Raw genomic sequence first — 17,018 nt, 5'->3', positions numbered from 1 at the left:
CCCTTAAAAAAAATCCCTTAAATTAACTATGAAGTAGAGTAAATGTGGTTCTGTGCAAAGAGCAGTATATGCCTCCCACCTCAGGTTCTTGACAGGATAAAATCTCACTGAATTTTATTTCTCTCTCTTTCACGAATGGGTGTTACTCAAAAGATACTGTTTCACTCTTGAATCCGATTAAATATAAATTAAAAAGGAATGTTTAAAAAAATTTTATATGTCAAAAATAGATCTACATTAATATAGTCAACTGATATTTGACAAAGGAGCAAAGGCTTTGGGAGCAAATCAGCAAAAGGAATGGAGAAAGGATAATCTTTTCAAGTGGGTATTCACATGCAAAAATGATTAAATCTAGACACAGACCTTACACCTTTGACAAAAATTAACTCAAAATGGATCACAGGCCTAAACGTAAAGCAAAAATCACATAAAACTTCTAGAGGATAACATACAGGAAAATCTAGATAACCCTGGGTTTGGTGATTACTTTTTAGACACAACACCAGAACACAATCTATGAAAGAAAAAACTGGTAAGTTGGAGTTGATGCTGTTAAGAAAATGAAATGATAAGCCACCGATTGGGGAAAAAAATCCCTACAAAACACATATCTGATAAATAGACAAAGAACTCTAAAAAAAGTCAGTAAGAAAGCCACCTGATTAAAAAATTGGCCATGGCACAAAAATAGACACTCAGATCAGTGGAACAGAATAGAGAACCCAGAAATGGACCCACAAACGTATGGGCAACTAATCTTTGACAAAGCAGGAAAGAAGATCCAATGGAATAAAGACAGTCTCTTCAGCAAGTGGTGCTGGGAAAACTGGACAGCGACATGCAGAAGAATGAACCTGGACCACTTTCTTACACCATACACAAAAATAAGCTCAAAATGGATGAAAGACCTCAAGGTAAGACAGGAAGCCATCAAAATCCCCGAGGAGAAAGCGGCAAAAACCTCTTTGATCTTGGCCGCAGCAACTCTTACTCACCAGTCTCCAGAGGCAAGGGAAACAAAAGCAGAAATGAACTATTGGGACCTCATCAAAATAAAAAGCTTCTGCACAAAGAAGGAAACAATCAGTAAAACTAAAAGGCAACCGACGGAATGGGAGAAGATATTTGCAAACGACATATCAGATAGAGGGTTAGTATCCAAAATCTATAAAGAACTTATCAAACTCAACACCCAAAAAACAATCCATTGAAGAAATGGGCAGAAGACATGAATAGACACTTCTTCAAAGAAGACATCCAGATGGCCAACCGACACATGAAAAAATGCTCAACATCACTCATCATCAGGGAAATACAAATCAAAACCACAATGAAATACCACCTCACACCTGTCAGAATGGCTAACATGAACAACTCAGGCAACAACAGATGTTGGCGAGGATGCAGAGAAAGAGGATCTCTTCAGCACTGCTGGTGGGAATGCAAACTGGTGCAGCCACTCTGGAAAACAGTATGGAGGTTCCTCAAAAAATTAAAAATAGAACTACCCTACGACCCAACAATTGCACTACTAGGTATTTATCCAAGGGATACAGGAATGCTGTTTCAAAGGGGCACACGCACCCCAATGTTTATAGCAGCACCATTGACAGTGGCCAAGTATAGAAAGAGACCAAATGTCCATCAATGGATGAATGAATAAAGAAGATGTGGTGTGTGTGTGTGTGTGTGTGTATAATGCTCCATTATATATATATATATATATATATATATATATATATATATATATATACACACACACACACACACACATATATAATACATACATATATACATATATGTATATATATACATATATATACATATATGTGTATATATGTGTATATATGTACATACATATACATATATGTATTATATATGTATTATATGTGTACATATATATACATATATATATAATATATATATAATGGAGTATTTTATATATATTATATTTTATATATATATATATATATATATAAAATACTCCATTATATATATATATATAATGCAGTATTACTCGGCAATCAAAAAGAATGAAATCTTGCCATTTGCAACTACGTGAAACTAGAGGGTATTATTATGCTAAGCAAAATTAGTCAGAGAAAGACATATATCGTATGACTTCACTCATATAAGGACTGTAAGATACAGAACAGATGAACACAAGGGAAGGGAAGCAAAAATAAAAATAGGGAGGGGGGAAAAACATAAGAGACTCTTAAATATGGAGAACAAACAGGGTTACTAGAGTGGTTGTGGGGGGGGGGGGGGGTAAATGGGTAAGGGGCATTAAGGAATCTGCTCCTGAAATCACTGTTGCACTATATACTAACTTGGATATAAATTAAAAACAAAAACAAAAACAAAAAAACTGACCAAACACCTGAACAGACAGCTCACCAAAGAATACAGATAGGTGTCAAAAAGCATGTGAAAAAATGCTCAAGACCACTTCCTTAGGGAACTGCAAATTAAAACAAAAATGGGATACCACTGGACACCTAGTAAAATAGCTAAAATCCAAAACGTTTACAAAACCAAATGCTGGAAAGGATTTGTAGCAAAAGGAACTCTCATGTGTTGATGATGGAAATGTCAAATGGTATAACCCTTTGGAAGACATTTGGACAGCTTCTTAGAAAGCTATTTAATAAACAAAGGCTTATCATACAATCCAGCAACTGCACTCTTAGGTATTCGTAAAATGAACTGAAAACTTAACGTCTACATGAAAACCTGCCATAAATGTTTATAGCACATTTACTATAAAGATTGGAAGCAACCAAGCTGTCCTTCAACAGGTGAATGGAAAAACAAACTATGGTACATTCATGCCATGGAATATTATTCAGCAATATAAAGAGATGAACTATCAAGCCACAAAAAGACATGAAGGAACCTTAAATACCTTAAATACATATTGCTAAGGGAAAACAACAGTCCGAAAAGGCTACGTATAGTAGGATTCCAACCACCTGACATTCTGGAAAATGCAAAATGGTAGGCACAATAAAATGATAAGTGGTTGCTAAAGGTGAACAGGGAAGAATGAAAAGGTGGAGCATGGGGGCATTTTTAGGGCAGTGAAACAATTAGCGATGATGCAATCATCAGAGCCTGGCTGGCTAAGTCAGGAGACTCTTGATCTCATGGTTGTGAGTTTGAGCTCCACACTGGGTATAGAGATTACAAATAAATAAACTAAAAAAACAAAAACAAAAACAAAAACTGAACAACACAAAGAGTGAACCCTAATATGTAAGCTATTGTCTTTAGTTAATAATAATGTATCAATATTGGTTCATCAATTGTTAACAAATGTACTCCACCAATGCAAGGTGTTAATAACAGGGGAAAACAAGTGTCATGAATGAGATGTGTAGCAACTCTGAACTTCCTGTGCAGGTTTTCCATAAACCTAAAACCACTCTAAAAAATAAAGCCTATTTATGGGGCGCTTGGGTGGCTCAGTTGGTTGGGCGTCTGACTTCGGCTCAGGTCCTGATCTCACCATTTGTGGGTTCGAGCCCCGCAACAGGCTCTGTGCTGACAGCTGGGAGCCTGGAGACTCCTTCAGATTCTGTGTCTTCCTCTCTCACTCTCTGCCCCTCCCCTGCTCGTGCTCTCTCTCTCTCTCTCTCTCTCAAAAATAAATAAATATAAAAAGAAATTAAAACAAAAAAGCCTATTTAAAAAATGTTTTGGGGTGCCTTGATGGTTCAGTCAGTTAAGTGTCTGACTTCAGCTCAGGTCATGACCTCGCGGTCCGCTGGTTTGGGCCCCATGTTGGGCCCTGTGCTGACAGCTCAGACCCTGGAGCCTGCTTTGGATTCTGTGTCTCCCTCTCTCTCTGCCCCTCTCCAACTCATGCTCTATCTCTATCTCTCTCAAAAATAAACATTTAAAAATAAATAAATAAATATAAAAAATGTTTTAAAAATCTTATGGGTAACTGACTTCAGAATTTTAAATAAATAAAAACAGAAAACAACAACAAAGAAAGCATTAAAAAAACAAGCTTAAAACAAGTTGACTAACATGAAACTAGGGGCGCCTGGGTGGCTCAGTCGGTTAAGCGTCCGACTTCGGCTCAGGTCACGATCTCGCGGTCCGTGAGTTCGAGCCCCGCGTCGGGCTCTGTGCTGACGGCTGAGCCTGGAGCCTGTTTCGGATTCTGTGTCTCCCTCTCTCTCTCTGACCCTCCCCCGTTCATGCTCTGTCTCTCTCTGTCTCAAAAATAAATAAACGTTAAAAAAAAAAAAAATTAAAAAAAAAAAAAAAGAAACTAACACATCAATAGTGAAGATAAAATTTAGTAAGAGAAATGAAGCAACAGAAAGACAAATAAAGAAACTGATCCCATTCACAATTGCACCAAGAAGCATAAAATACCTAGGAATAAACCTAACCAAAGATGTAAAAGATCTGTATGATGAAAACTATAGAAAGCTTATGAAGGAAATTGAAGAAGATATAAAGAAATGGAAAAACATTCCGTGCTCATGGATTGGGAGAATAAATATTGTTAAAATGTCAATACTACCCAAAGCAATCTACACATTCAATGCAATCCCAATCAAAATTGCACCAACATTCTTCTCAAAGCTAGAACAAGCAATCCTAAAATTTGTATGGAACCACAAAAGACCCCTGAATAGCCAAAGTAATATTGAAGAAGACCAAAGCAGGAGGCATCACAATCCCAGACTTTAGCCTCTACTACAAACTTGTAATCATCAAGACAGCATGGTATTGGCACAAAAACAGACACATAGACCAATGGAATAGAATAGAGACTCCAGAATTGGACCCACAAAAGTATGGCCAACTAATCTTTGACAAAGCAGGGAAGAATATCCAATGGAAAAAAGACAGTCTCTTTAACAAATGGTGCTGGGAGAACTGGACAGCAACATGCAGAAGGTTGAAACTAGACCACTTTCTTACACCATTCACAAAAATAAACTCAAAATGGATAAAGGACCTGAATGTGAGACAGGAATCCATCAAAATCCTAGAGGAGAAAGCAGGAAAAAACCTCTGTGACCTCAGCCGCAGCAATTTCTTACTTGACACATCTCCAAAGGCAAGGGAATTAAAAGCAAAAATGAACTATTGGGACCTCATGAAGATAAAAAGCTTCTGCACTGCAAAGGAAACAATCAATAAAACTAAAAGGCAACCAACGGAATGGGAAAAGATATTTGCAAATGACATATTGGACAAAGGGCTAGTATCCAAAACCCGAAAAACAAATAATCCAGTGAGGAAATGGGCAGAAAACATGAATAGACACTTCTCTAAAGAAGACATCCAGATGGTCAACAGGCACACGAAAAGATGTTCAACGTCGCTCCTCATCAGGGAAATACAAATCAAAACCACACTCACGCCAGTCAGAGTAGCTAAAATGAACAAATCAGGAGACCACAGATGCTGGAGAGGATGTGGAGAAACGGGAACGCTCTTGCACTGTCGTTGGGAACGCAAACTGGTGCAGCCACCCTGGAAAACAGTGTGGAGATTCCTCAAAAAAATTAAAAATAGATCTACCCACGATCCAGCAATAGCACTGCTAGGAATTTACCCAAGGGATACAGGAGTGCTGATGCATAGGGGTACTTGTACCCCAATGTTTTTAGCAGCACTTTCAACAATAGCAAAATTATGGAAAGAGCCTAAATGTCCATCAACTGATGAATGGATAAAGAAATTGTGGTTCGTATGCACAATGGAATACTACATGGCAATGAGAAAGAATGAAATGTGGCCTTTTGTAGCAACGTGGATAGAACCGGAGAGTGTTATGCTAAGTGAAATAAGTCATACAGAGAAAGACAGATACCACATGTTTTCACTCCTATGTGGATCCTGAGAAACTTAACAGAAGACCATGGGGGAGGGAAGGGAAAAAAGAAAAAAAAAAAAAGGTTAGAGAGGGAGGGAGACAAACCATAAGAGACTCTTAAAAACTGAGAACAAACTGAGGGTTGATGGGGGGGTGGGAGGGAGGGGAGGATGGATTATGGGTATTGATGAGGGCACCTGTTGGGATGAGCACTGGGTGTTGTATGGAAACCAATTGGACAATAAATTTTATATTAAAAAAAATGTTTAGTAAGAGAAACTCCCCTATAAAAAAGACAATGATTTAGGGGCGCCTGGCTGGCTCAGTCAGTGACTCTTGAACTTGAGGTTGAGAGTTCAGCTTTGCGCAGTGGCAGTATTGTAGCCAATGAGGTTTATCCGAGGCGCGATTATTGCTAATTTAGAGTTCAAGTCCCACGTTGGGTGTGGAGATCACTTAAAAATAAAATCTTAAAAAAAAAAAAAAAAAGACAGTGATTTAGGCAGGTTTAAAAAAGAAAAACCTCACAAAATTATTCAACATCTCTAAAACAAAAAGGCAAAGGTAATAGGCTGAACAAAGACAGATTAGAAAAACGCGAAGAACAGGAGGTGGAAAAGCTCCTATTACTGAAATAAAGCAAAGAAAAGGGCAGGACACACAATTCATGAAACAAAGAGGGCTGTTTTATATTGAAAAAAGTACAACTCACAATAAAGATATGAAATGCATGAACATTTTTGTGCGCTGCAATATGTAAAGTGGAAACTGTTGAAATCATAGGGGAAACTGACAAAAACAAACAAGAAAATGGAAACATTAATTCATTTCTCTTAATCATCCATAGACCAAATAGTCAAAAACATAAGAATGTAATAGTAATTAAATATATCATTTTAATAAGAATATAATGAATTCTATAACCTACAGAGAATGTTTCCAGAATCCACAAAATATTTATGAAAGTTCATTGTATAGTAAGCCCCCATAAATAAATAAACAAATAAATTTCTAAGCAGAAATTTTACAGGCCACGTTTCCTGATGAAAATTCAATAAACATGAATCTACACAACAAAGTATAAAAATTCAAGTACCTAGAGACTGAAATGATTTCAGTTCATTTCTTACAAATGTTTTTTCCTAAAATCAGGGTATGAAAAAAAGCAGGAAATTAGCTCAAGTACCACATTCCATCTTGCTCAAGAGTTAACAGGTAGAAGAGTAAAGGAGGTCAAAAATTCTAGCCAAATTCTCCATTCCTTCCCTGGGGCCAAAGCCTACTACTATTGATAGTTTTCAAGGCACAGAAACAGGAGAGCAGTATTTCTAAATAAACTGTCTTCTTAACAACCAGACTGAAACCGTGCATCTAGCAATTTGGCCCCCTGTGAATGAAGAGCTCTTTGCGGGCCCAACCCACTGGAAAAGATCAAAGAAGGATCTATTCTTTTTTTTTTTTTTTTAATTTTTTTTTTCAACGTTTTTAATTTATTTTTGGACAGAGAGAGACAGAGCATGAACGGGGGAGGGGCAGAGAGAGAGGGAGACACAGAATCGGAAACAGGCTCCAGGCTCCGAGCCATCAGCCCAGAGCCTGACGCGGGGCTCGAACTCACGGACCGCGAGATCGTGACCTGGCTGAAGTCGGACGCTTAACCGACTGCGCCACCCAGGCGCCCCAAAGAAGGATCTATTCTAACGCTTTAAGTACAAATAGGTCAGGAAGAAAATACCTTGTACTGTACTGCCTGATAGGAAGAGATCCCAGGGATTTACTTTATAGATTGTCTTATACCAAACAAAACTGTGAAATCCACTGTTACATGAGGATTGCAAAACATTTCAAAGGATCAATGGTTTCTTCAGAATCAATGTAACTTTGCAATTCACAATACACTTACAGAGCAACTATTAAAAGCCGTGAACATGCTGGATACCTCAGGAATATAAATATTAATAAGATTTATTCAATTTCAGAGGCTTACAAACTAGTACAAGAGATAATCTCTACTTTGGGGGTTTGGAATTGCTAATTAAATTGTTTGAATCTTCCTTAATCCTCGCTTATTTTTCATCTCTTTATCAGTTTTTGGTAGGAATGCATCAAAATTTCACATTTTGACTATGGATCACTCATTGCCACTTTACAATTCCCTTAAAATATTTTGGTACTATACTGCTAGGTGCATATGGAGTCAGAAGCATTATGTTATCTTGGTGGGGCTATTCCTTTTTTTCATTATGTAGTTTACCAAAATATCCCTATTGATGTGTTTTTGCCCTAAATTCTACTGTTTTGACTCCTTGTGCAACAGGCCCATCTCCCCACCTCACCACCATGCTTTGTCTCCCTTGGCCAGGTAAAGCTGAAGACTCTAGGCCCATGGGAAAGGAGAAGGCAGAATGGCTGTCTGACAGCTTCTGGAGTGGAAAAAGAAAGTAAGGATCTTTTGTAAAGGGAAAGTTCTTTTTTTGTTTGTTTTTAACGTTTATTTATTTTTGACAGAGAGAGTCAGAGAGCGAGTAGGGGAGGCACAGACACAGAGAAAGGAGGCACAGAATCAAAGCAGGCTCCAGTTTCTGAGCTGTCAGCACAGAGCCGAATGTGGGGCTCAAACTCACGAACTGCCAGATCATGACCTGGCACTTAACCAACTGAGCCACGCAGATGCTCCTGTGAAGGGAAAGTTCTTAATTCTAATGTAGTCTAATTAACATTTTGTTTTCTACTATGGATCCTGCTTTCAGTATCATATATAAGAACTCTTCATTTAGCTCCTGGTCCCAAAGGTTTTCTGTTCTTTCTTCTAAAAGTTTAAAGTTTTACATTTCATTCTCAATTCATTTTTGAATCAATTTTTTACGAGGTATATGAGGTTTAGGTTGAATTCTTTTGGTGTATGGATGTCCCACTGCTCCAGCATAATTTGCTGTAAAGGCTAACCTTCATCCATTTCATTTGTATGTGCTTTTAATATGAAGACTAGTTTGTATCTGCCTCCAGTTCTAGGAAATACTCTGGCATTCTCTCTTCAGATATTGTTTCTCAAGATGCCTTCCATTCTCTGCCTCACAAGTGGGAGGCTCTCCATCTTTGCTCCACGTCTCTTAACTTACTCGTCTTCCATTCTCTGTGTCTCCTTATCTCTGTGTGTTAGCGTTACGTCCTAGGCTGAATTCACTGGTAGTATCTTTTATCTCAGTCCCTCTTAACTGTGTCCAGTCTAGAGTTTATCCCATATACTCTTTTGTTGTTACTTTAAGAACCACATTTTATATTTCCAGTACCTTTAATTGGTTCTCTTCTAACTGGTTAATTCTCATCTGCTTAGTTTTGTTTCACCATTTCCTAGGAATTTACCATGGATGTTGTTCCTTCATCTCTTTGATGATTTTAAACATATTTATTTGAAGTTAATTTGCAGATTGCTTTACTATATTCTGTTGGGAGTGAATTCATCTCCTAATTATTGTCTTTCTTAGTAGTTATACTCGTTTGAGAATTTTAATTTGCTAGCTCCTCTTGAATAGGAACAGTTTCTCTCTTTCTCTCTCTCCCTCCTTCTCCCTGCCTCCCTGTTTTTACAGTTATTGCCACCGTCTTCCATCCCCGTCCAAGCAGAGGCCTCCACCATACAACCAGGTCTTATACCAGCAGCTCAGGGTTCCCTATCCCTTGCAAACACCACCAGGGAGATCATAAACCCAGTCATGTCATGGCCAGGTCCCAGCAGCACTGCTCTCTCTATTCCCCTACCACCCCAGAAACACAACTTTAAACAAGTCACAGGGGCGCCTGGGTGGCGCAGTCGGTTAAGCGTCCGACTTCAGCCAGGTCACGATCTCGCGGTCCGTGAGTTTGAGCCCCGCGTCAGGCTCTGGGCTGATGGCTCGGAGCCTGGAGCCTGTTTCCGATTCTGTGTCTCCCTCTCTCTGCACCTCCCCCGTTCATGCTCTGTCTCTCTCTGTCCCAAAAATAAATAAAAAACGTTGAAAAAAAAATTTTTTTAAAAAAACAAGTCACAGACTCAGTCAGCTTTGTTCAGTTTCTTTTCCTCAGTGGGACAGTCCCATCCCAGCTCCCAGGTTCTAGCAGTGAGACTTCCTCTGATCCCTTTCCAGGCACAAAGTTCCTCTGGTCTCCATAGCCTCCAGCAGTGTTTCCTACTCTTTTCTGACATCACGGCATACTTTGCAAATAACAGTATGAGTATGAGATGGATGAGACTCTTCTCTACCCAGAAATGCCAGCTGGGGCTCCAACCACCCCAGGCCCTGCCTAGCTACCCCAAAGCCTGAAAATAATCACAACATGTTTTTTGGGAAGTACCACCCTAAAAGAATCAACTCCCTGCACATGCTGCCTATTTCCATACCTGGTTCCATTTTTAGCCTACCAGGATGTTTATCTTGTTATTCAACTACAGGTATGTCAGTAACATACTTCACTTCTCATTGCTATGTATTTGGAACAGAATTCAGAATTTAAAGCCTGAATGTGCAGGATCATCATAACAGAAGTCCATGCTTTTCCCTCTGTTTTAGAACACCCTCCTCCCAACCCCTCTGCATCACTTTCCCTACTCCTTCAAGTTTCAGCTTAGATGTATCATCAAGGTAGCTCTTCATGACTCCATTCTCATTCTCAAATATGGGATCAGACATTCTCACAGAAGCTGATTTTACATGTACTGTACTGTATTCCTCTTGCTTATCTACCTTAGATAGTAAGCTCTCTAATGGCATGAACTGCCTTTTTCGTTTCTGGATGTCACGATCTAGCACTGTGCCTGCAGTAAGTAGGAACGCGATGAATGTTTTAATATCACCCACACACAGTCACAGTGGGTATAATGTAATAGTGAAGAGCCAGGGCTCTGAAGCCAGGGATCCCTAGGGCTTAATGCCAGTTCTACCACTTACGGTGTGATTTAGGAAAGTGACTTAGCCTCTCTAAGTTTTAGTTTCCGCATCTGTAACATGTATGTCACAATTAAATCCTGACTCTTGTTCCTTACTAGCTGTGTGACCCTAGGCAATCCTGTGTGTCTCTTGGTCTCAGTGCCTGCACTAAGCAATCTCTTCATTAACTCAGACAACATGTGTGAAGTCACCAGCACTTCGACTCCTTTCTCTACTTTTTTGTTTACACTTCATGCTGAAAAAAGGGTAACACTATAGCTCAGCCTTGGTCAAGCCTTTTTTTGAGCCTAGGTGGTCGAAAAGGCTTTCTATTGCCACAGGAGCAGTAAACATTATATTCACAGTGTATTCAGGCAAAGTGGAGGCAATGTCAATGAGAACTTGAAAAAATAATTCTAAGTGCAAATGTAATGTATTTCAAGAAGAAAAAGCAACCAAGCAACTGACCACAGACTGGACCATTCTAAGAGAAGAGAAAGTCTCCATGAGAATCCATTTCCAAAATGAAGGCATCCACTACATTTTGCTGTATTGTAAATCCTACTGCTGAAGAGAGCACAGCAAACAGAAGAGGATGGCTGTCAGATAAGATATTCAAGTATGGGGGAACCGATGCAGCAAAGCACCTTATATGATATGCAGGTAGATATTCTACTTTGAAGCATTACATTTTTCATATAATTGTTTAATCATGAATAGAGCTTAGTGATTGAGAGAAAAACTGTACCACTGACTAACAACAAGGAAAACTATAATTCAGACCTAAAGGAAATAATGCAAAAACCTTAGCATCAAACAGAACGGGAGTCGAATCTGGACCCTGCCATGTCCCAATGGCGTGAATTTAAGCAAATATCAATTCTCTGATTCAGAGTTTCCTCCTCTGCAGAATAAGGATCACACTGCTCACCTCACAGAGAGCCAGGAGAATTAAATGAGAAATCAGGCGTGCAGAGGTTTAGCATTACTGCCCAAATCATGGTAGGGGTTCAACAAATATTAGTTCCCTCCTACTGCCTCCCATGCAACTTTTATCAGCAAGCATCATAAAAGGGTTTGGAAACTGCTAAAATATATTGTCTCATGTCTGGATTCACAAACTTATTAGCCTACTCTGTACGCGGATTCTCTGAGATAAGCCTGGGATACCCAGGCCCAAGATCTGGTGAGCAACCTGACCTGGATCCGTGTGGATGTCTGGCTCCCAGGCCAATGCCTAGAAAGACTGACCGGGCCCAGAATGCAGCATGGGTGGCCCGGAGACAGCCAGAAACTAGAGCAGCCAAAAAGAGGAAGGATTACTTGAGCTTCGGCTCCCGTCCTTCACTTGTGTACTGCCAGCAGATGAGCCCGATCAGGTCCTGCACCCTGGCGCTGGCCATTGTCACCACAGTCATTGGCAGAAGTCTGTCCTGGCTCGAGTGCAGGGGGAGGTAGACGTCGATCTTCTTGGTTGCTGTTGTGCCGACATGACCCTGTGGACAGAACACATGCATGAGAGTAACGCACACGGTCACGGTCGCACAGACCCTACTGGGCCGCAATGACTGCTCGCCAGGGCCTGTGTGCAGCACAGCCATTTCTCATCCTTTTGGCACAGACCTGCCTGAGAGCCTGAAATGGTTCCAGAGGGGAAACACTGTCTAGTTCTAAGGAGTTTTTTCCCCCCCTTTAATTTTCATTTTCTGATGGTCTAAGAGACCCAGCTCTGCCTGCAGTATGGTAAATGAGGACTAAAACCAAAATAAACAAATTAAGAGTGGTAAGCAGACCTGATGTTTGGTTGTCAGGAGATGTGCTTTGCTAGTTACTCACTGTGACCCTGGACAAGTCACCACTAGACCCTGACCTCAGCTGAAAACTGCCACATCACTCCTTGAGACTTTGGGATAAGCGGCATGGGCAGCTGCCGTACTACTCTGTGAAGAAGCCTTTAGGCCCGCAGCACGGGAACCAAGGGCTTGCCTTCTCAGAGATGGGTGGGGGTGAAGGGCCTAATTCCCTTATGCAGTACTCCTGTTTATTTCAGTCATCTGCACTGAGGTTCAAGGGTCCCTGGTCTTCCATTATTGTCCTAACTAGTACACCCACGCTACTCTGTATATCCTCAATCCCTCCAACACACTTACCCTTTCTCCCTCCTGAAACTTCCACTCTCCTGTGGAATTCCTACACTAACCAGCAAACTTCCATGAACCACTTCTTTAAAAAAATACGACTACACTATCCTCTCTCCACCCTTTTTTGTTTCTATTATCCACCAACCATCCAGAAATGCTCCTCCCTTGACCATCCAGAAATGCTCCTACCTCGCCAAAGAGTCTGTGTCCCACCCCAACACCTATCATTATTCTTGGCAATTCCATCTAAAGGAACAATCCATGTAATATCCAAGTGTCTTAATCCCTAGACTATGTCATCCCATGCCTTTTCATCCACTCCACCTTCAATCACTTATGGCCGTGGGTACACCAAAGATCTGTACCAACTCCAAAATCTCAAATTAGAAGGTCTATTCACTGAATATACTTTAATATGCTTTCATCTCACTTTAGTCCCCAAATTCTTCAACCTACAATCTACTGATCCACCACTATAAATGATGTCACCCTTATTTCCCCACACCACCCTCCAGATTACTTGATCAACCATTTTAAGCATTCCTTTGTAAATGCAGTTTTAACACTCTCTTCCTCCATGGGATTCAACTGGCAGAATGCCAACCTTGGTAAACCTAACTCTCTGCATTCCCCAGCTAAACACTGCTGGAGAAAAATCATATAACTGCACAGACTGATTTGACCTTAAGCTCATTATGATAAACCTCAAACAGACATTCAACATTGTACAACAAGCCTATGACATCTCCTGATCCAACGTGTACCTCATGCCAAGACCACCACTGCATACTTTTCCTTCCCCCTTCCTACTTCTCATGAGCCTGCCTTGACCGCAGCTCCTATGCCTCGCTCATGTACTGCCAACAGAGACAAATGTTATTCTTCATTAAGAAAATAAGAGCTTTCAGAAAGGAACTCTTATCGTCCCCTCAATAAGTTGACAAACTTACCTGGATTTAACAACACGTACTCCCTACACTGGAGTGTCACTCATCTCATTAAAGGGCAATCTCTCTACTTATGCTCTGTGTCCCTTTGGCTCTCACTTTCACAAGGACTTTATCCTTCACTTACTTTTTCACCTTCTCCTACACAATCAGCCTCTCCCTTTCTTTGCTTCCATGACCTACACTCTTGGTTTTTTTCAGTCCTCTCTGGTCTCCGATTTTCAGTCTCCTTTGCAGATTCCTTCACCTCTAGAGTCTCTATTTGTTAGCATTCTCTGGCCTCTAGTTTGGGCTCTCTCGTGTCTGTCTTTCTGTATATTTCTTCCTTAAGTGTTCTCACAGTCCCAGAGCTATAAAACAATCTATATCCTCTTGACACTCAAACCTTATCTCCACCTCAAACTTCTCCCTGGAACCAAATTCATACATCAAACTGTCTATACCATAGGCAGAAAAGTATCACAGACAAGTTAAACTTAAGTTCAAATCTGAACTTCTCACTATCCCTCACTCCATGCTACTCCAAATAACAACACTCTCCCTCATTTCAGTAAATGCTACCACCACTAACACAGCTCCTTATATCAGTAATCTTGATTCTTCTTTCTTCCTCCTGCCTTCTACTCCCTTGTATGTTCTAGTGGCTACTGCAAAATATATTTCAAAAGAGAAAAAAGTCTTTAGCAAATGGAGTAACTGGACAGCCACATACAAAAGAATGAATTTAGGGGCGCCTGGGTGGCTCAGTTGGTTGAGCATCTGACTCTTGATTTTGGTTCAGGTCATGATCCCAAGGTCATGGGACTGAGTCCCATGTCGGGCTCTGTGCTGTGCCTGGAGCCTGCTTAAGATTCTTTCTCCCTCTCCCTCTGCCCCTCTCTCCTGCTCGTGCTCTAAAATAAAAAAACAAAAATATTTTTAAAAAAGAATTTAGACCTCTACCTCACACCATCTACAAATATTAACTCAAAATGGATCAAAGCTTTAAATTTAAGGCTAAAACTATAAAATTTTTAGAAGGAAACATAGGTGTGAATTCTTCATGTCCTTGGATTAGGTAATGATTTCTTTAATATGACACCAAAAGCAACAAATGAAATAAACAGGACTTTATAAAAATTAAAAACTTGCATGCCTCAAAGGACACTACTAAGAAAGTGAAAAGACAACCCACAGAATGGGAGAAAATATTTGCAAATCATATATCTGACAAAAATTTAGCATCCAGAATATATAAATAATTCTTACAACTAAGCAATAAAAAGAAAAGCCATCCGATCTTTAAAATGGCCAAGAATTTAAATAGACATTTCTCCAAAGAAAATATGAAAATGGACAATAAGCACATGAAAAACTGTTCAACTTCATTATTCGTTACGGAAATGCAAATCAAAATCACAATGAGATACCACTTCACATTAGGATGGTTCTATATATTTTTTTTTCATAGCAGGAATTAGAAAAGCTAGCAAGGATATGAACAAGTTGGAACCCTCATATATTGTTGGTGGAGCTGTAAAATGATGTAGCCATTGTGGAAAAATAGTTTGTCAGTTTCTCAAAACTTAAACGTAAAGTTACCATATGACTCGGCAATTCCATTCCTAAGTGTACTTAAAGAGAACTGATAACATGTTCACATAAAAACATACATAAATGTACATAGCAGCACTATTGATAACAGCCAAAGGATGGAAACGGGTGTCTAGGTGGCTTAGTCGGTTAAGCGTCCAACTCTTTTTTTTTTATTTTTATTTATTTTTAATTTTTTAATGTTTTTTTAAAATTTATTTTTGAAGGAGAGAGAGAGACAGAGCATGAGCAGGGGAGGAGCAGAGAGAGAGGGAGACACAGAATCTGAAGCAGGCTCCAGGCTCTGAGCTGTCAGCACAGAGCCCGATGCGGGGCTTGAGCTCACGAACCGCGAGATCATGACCTGAGCTAAAGTCGGACGCTTAACCGACTGAGCCACCCAGGCGCCCCAAGCGTCCAACTCTTGATTTCAGCTCAGGTCACAATGTCATAGTTCATGAGATTGAGCCCCAGATCAGGCACTGCTGATAACATGGAGCCTGCTTCAGATTCTCTCTCTCTCCCTCTCTCTCTGCCCCTCCTCTGCTCTCTCTCTCAAAATAAATAAACATTAAAAAAGATGGAGGGGCGCCTGCGTGGCTCAGTCAGTTAAGCGCCTGACTCTTGATCTCGGCTCAGGTCATGGTCTCGTGGTTCATGGGTTCGAGCCCCACATTGGGCTCTACTCTGATGGTAAAGAGCCTGTTTGGGATTCTTTTTCTCCTCTCTGCCCCTGCTCTGCTTGTGCTCTCTCTCTCTCAAAATAAACAAATAATCTTAAAAAAAAAAAAAATGGAAACAATGCAAATGTCCACCAACTGATGAATGGACAAACGAAATGTATACAATGAAATATTACTCAGCCATAAAATGGAATGAAGTATTGGCACATGCTACTACACGGATGAAGCTTGAAAACATTTTTCTAAGAGAAAGAAGCCAGGCATAACAGGTCATCTATTGTATGAACTCACTTATATGGAATGTCCAGAACAGACAAATCTACGTAAATAAAAAGATTAGTGGTTGAAAGGACGTTGGGTGGGGGTGGGGGGATATGGGAAACTGACAAGTATGAAATTTCTTTTTGAGGTGATGGAAATGTTCCAGAATTAGTGGTGATAGCTGTATAACGTTGCAAATATACCGAAAACCACAAAATTATACACTTTAAAATCATTAAAATAGTAAGTTCTATGTAAGTTTTAATTCAATTTAAAAAATTGAAAAATATGTATTTCAAAAAATTCTCCATCTCCACTGCCACCAAAATACCATTAGGTTTCCCCTGGACTGTTCTAATGGATTCCTGACCTCATGTACTCTTGCCTACTTCGATTTGTTCTTGACATACAAGCTAGAGTTTTGGGGGTTTTTTTCAAACTCAAATTTGATATCACACTTCTGCTTAAATTCCTTCAATGAGTGGTTCCCATGATACTTCGGAAATAATCCAAATTTCCTGTAGTATCTAACAAAGCACTGCATGTTCTGACCCCTGCCTACCTCTCCAACATCATCTACTGTTGTTCTCCTGCCTGATTATCACAGTTCAGCTACACTGGCCTTCAAGATGTGCTGCGTGCGCGTGTGTACCTGTTTC

At 40.0% G+C, this 17,018-nt stretch overlaps 1 protein-coding gene and 1 pseudogene across 8 annotated transcripts in view; one reads left to right on the top strand and one right to left on the bottom strand.

The window, feature by feature from the left end:
• MAPKAP1 (MAPK associated protein 1) overlaps positions 1-17,018 on the bottom strand; it is a 244,954-nt gene that overhangs the window by 123,415 nt on the left and 104,521 nt on the right. For all 8 annotated transcript variants that reach the window (XM_058694114.1, XM_058694118.1, XM_058694110.1 and 5 more), the window contains one exon: positions 12,079-12,251. In XM_058694114.1, the coding sequence (XP_058550097.1) occupies positions 12,079-12,251 (173 nt within the window). The remainder of the gene's footprint in view (positions 1-12,078; positions 12,252-17,018) is intronic.
• LOC131492306 (U4 spliceosomal RNA) lies at positions 6,210-6,337 on the top strand (annotated as a pseudogene).

This window comes from Neofelis nebulosa, chromosome 12 (genome assembly GCF_028018385.1).
Source record: "Neofelis nebulosa isolate mNeoNeb1 chromosome 12, mNeoNeb1.pri, whole genome shotgun sequence".
Classification (NCBI taxonomy): Eukaryota; Metazoa; Chordata; class Mammalia; order Carnivora; family Felidae; genus Neofelis; species Neofelis nebulosa.
This window is presented reverse-complemented; position numbering and strand designations above follow the sequence as displayed.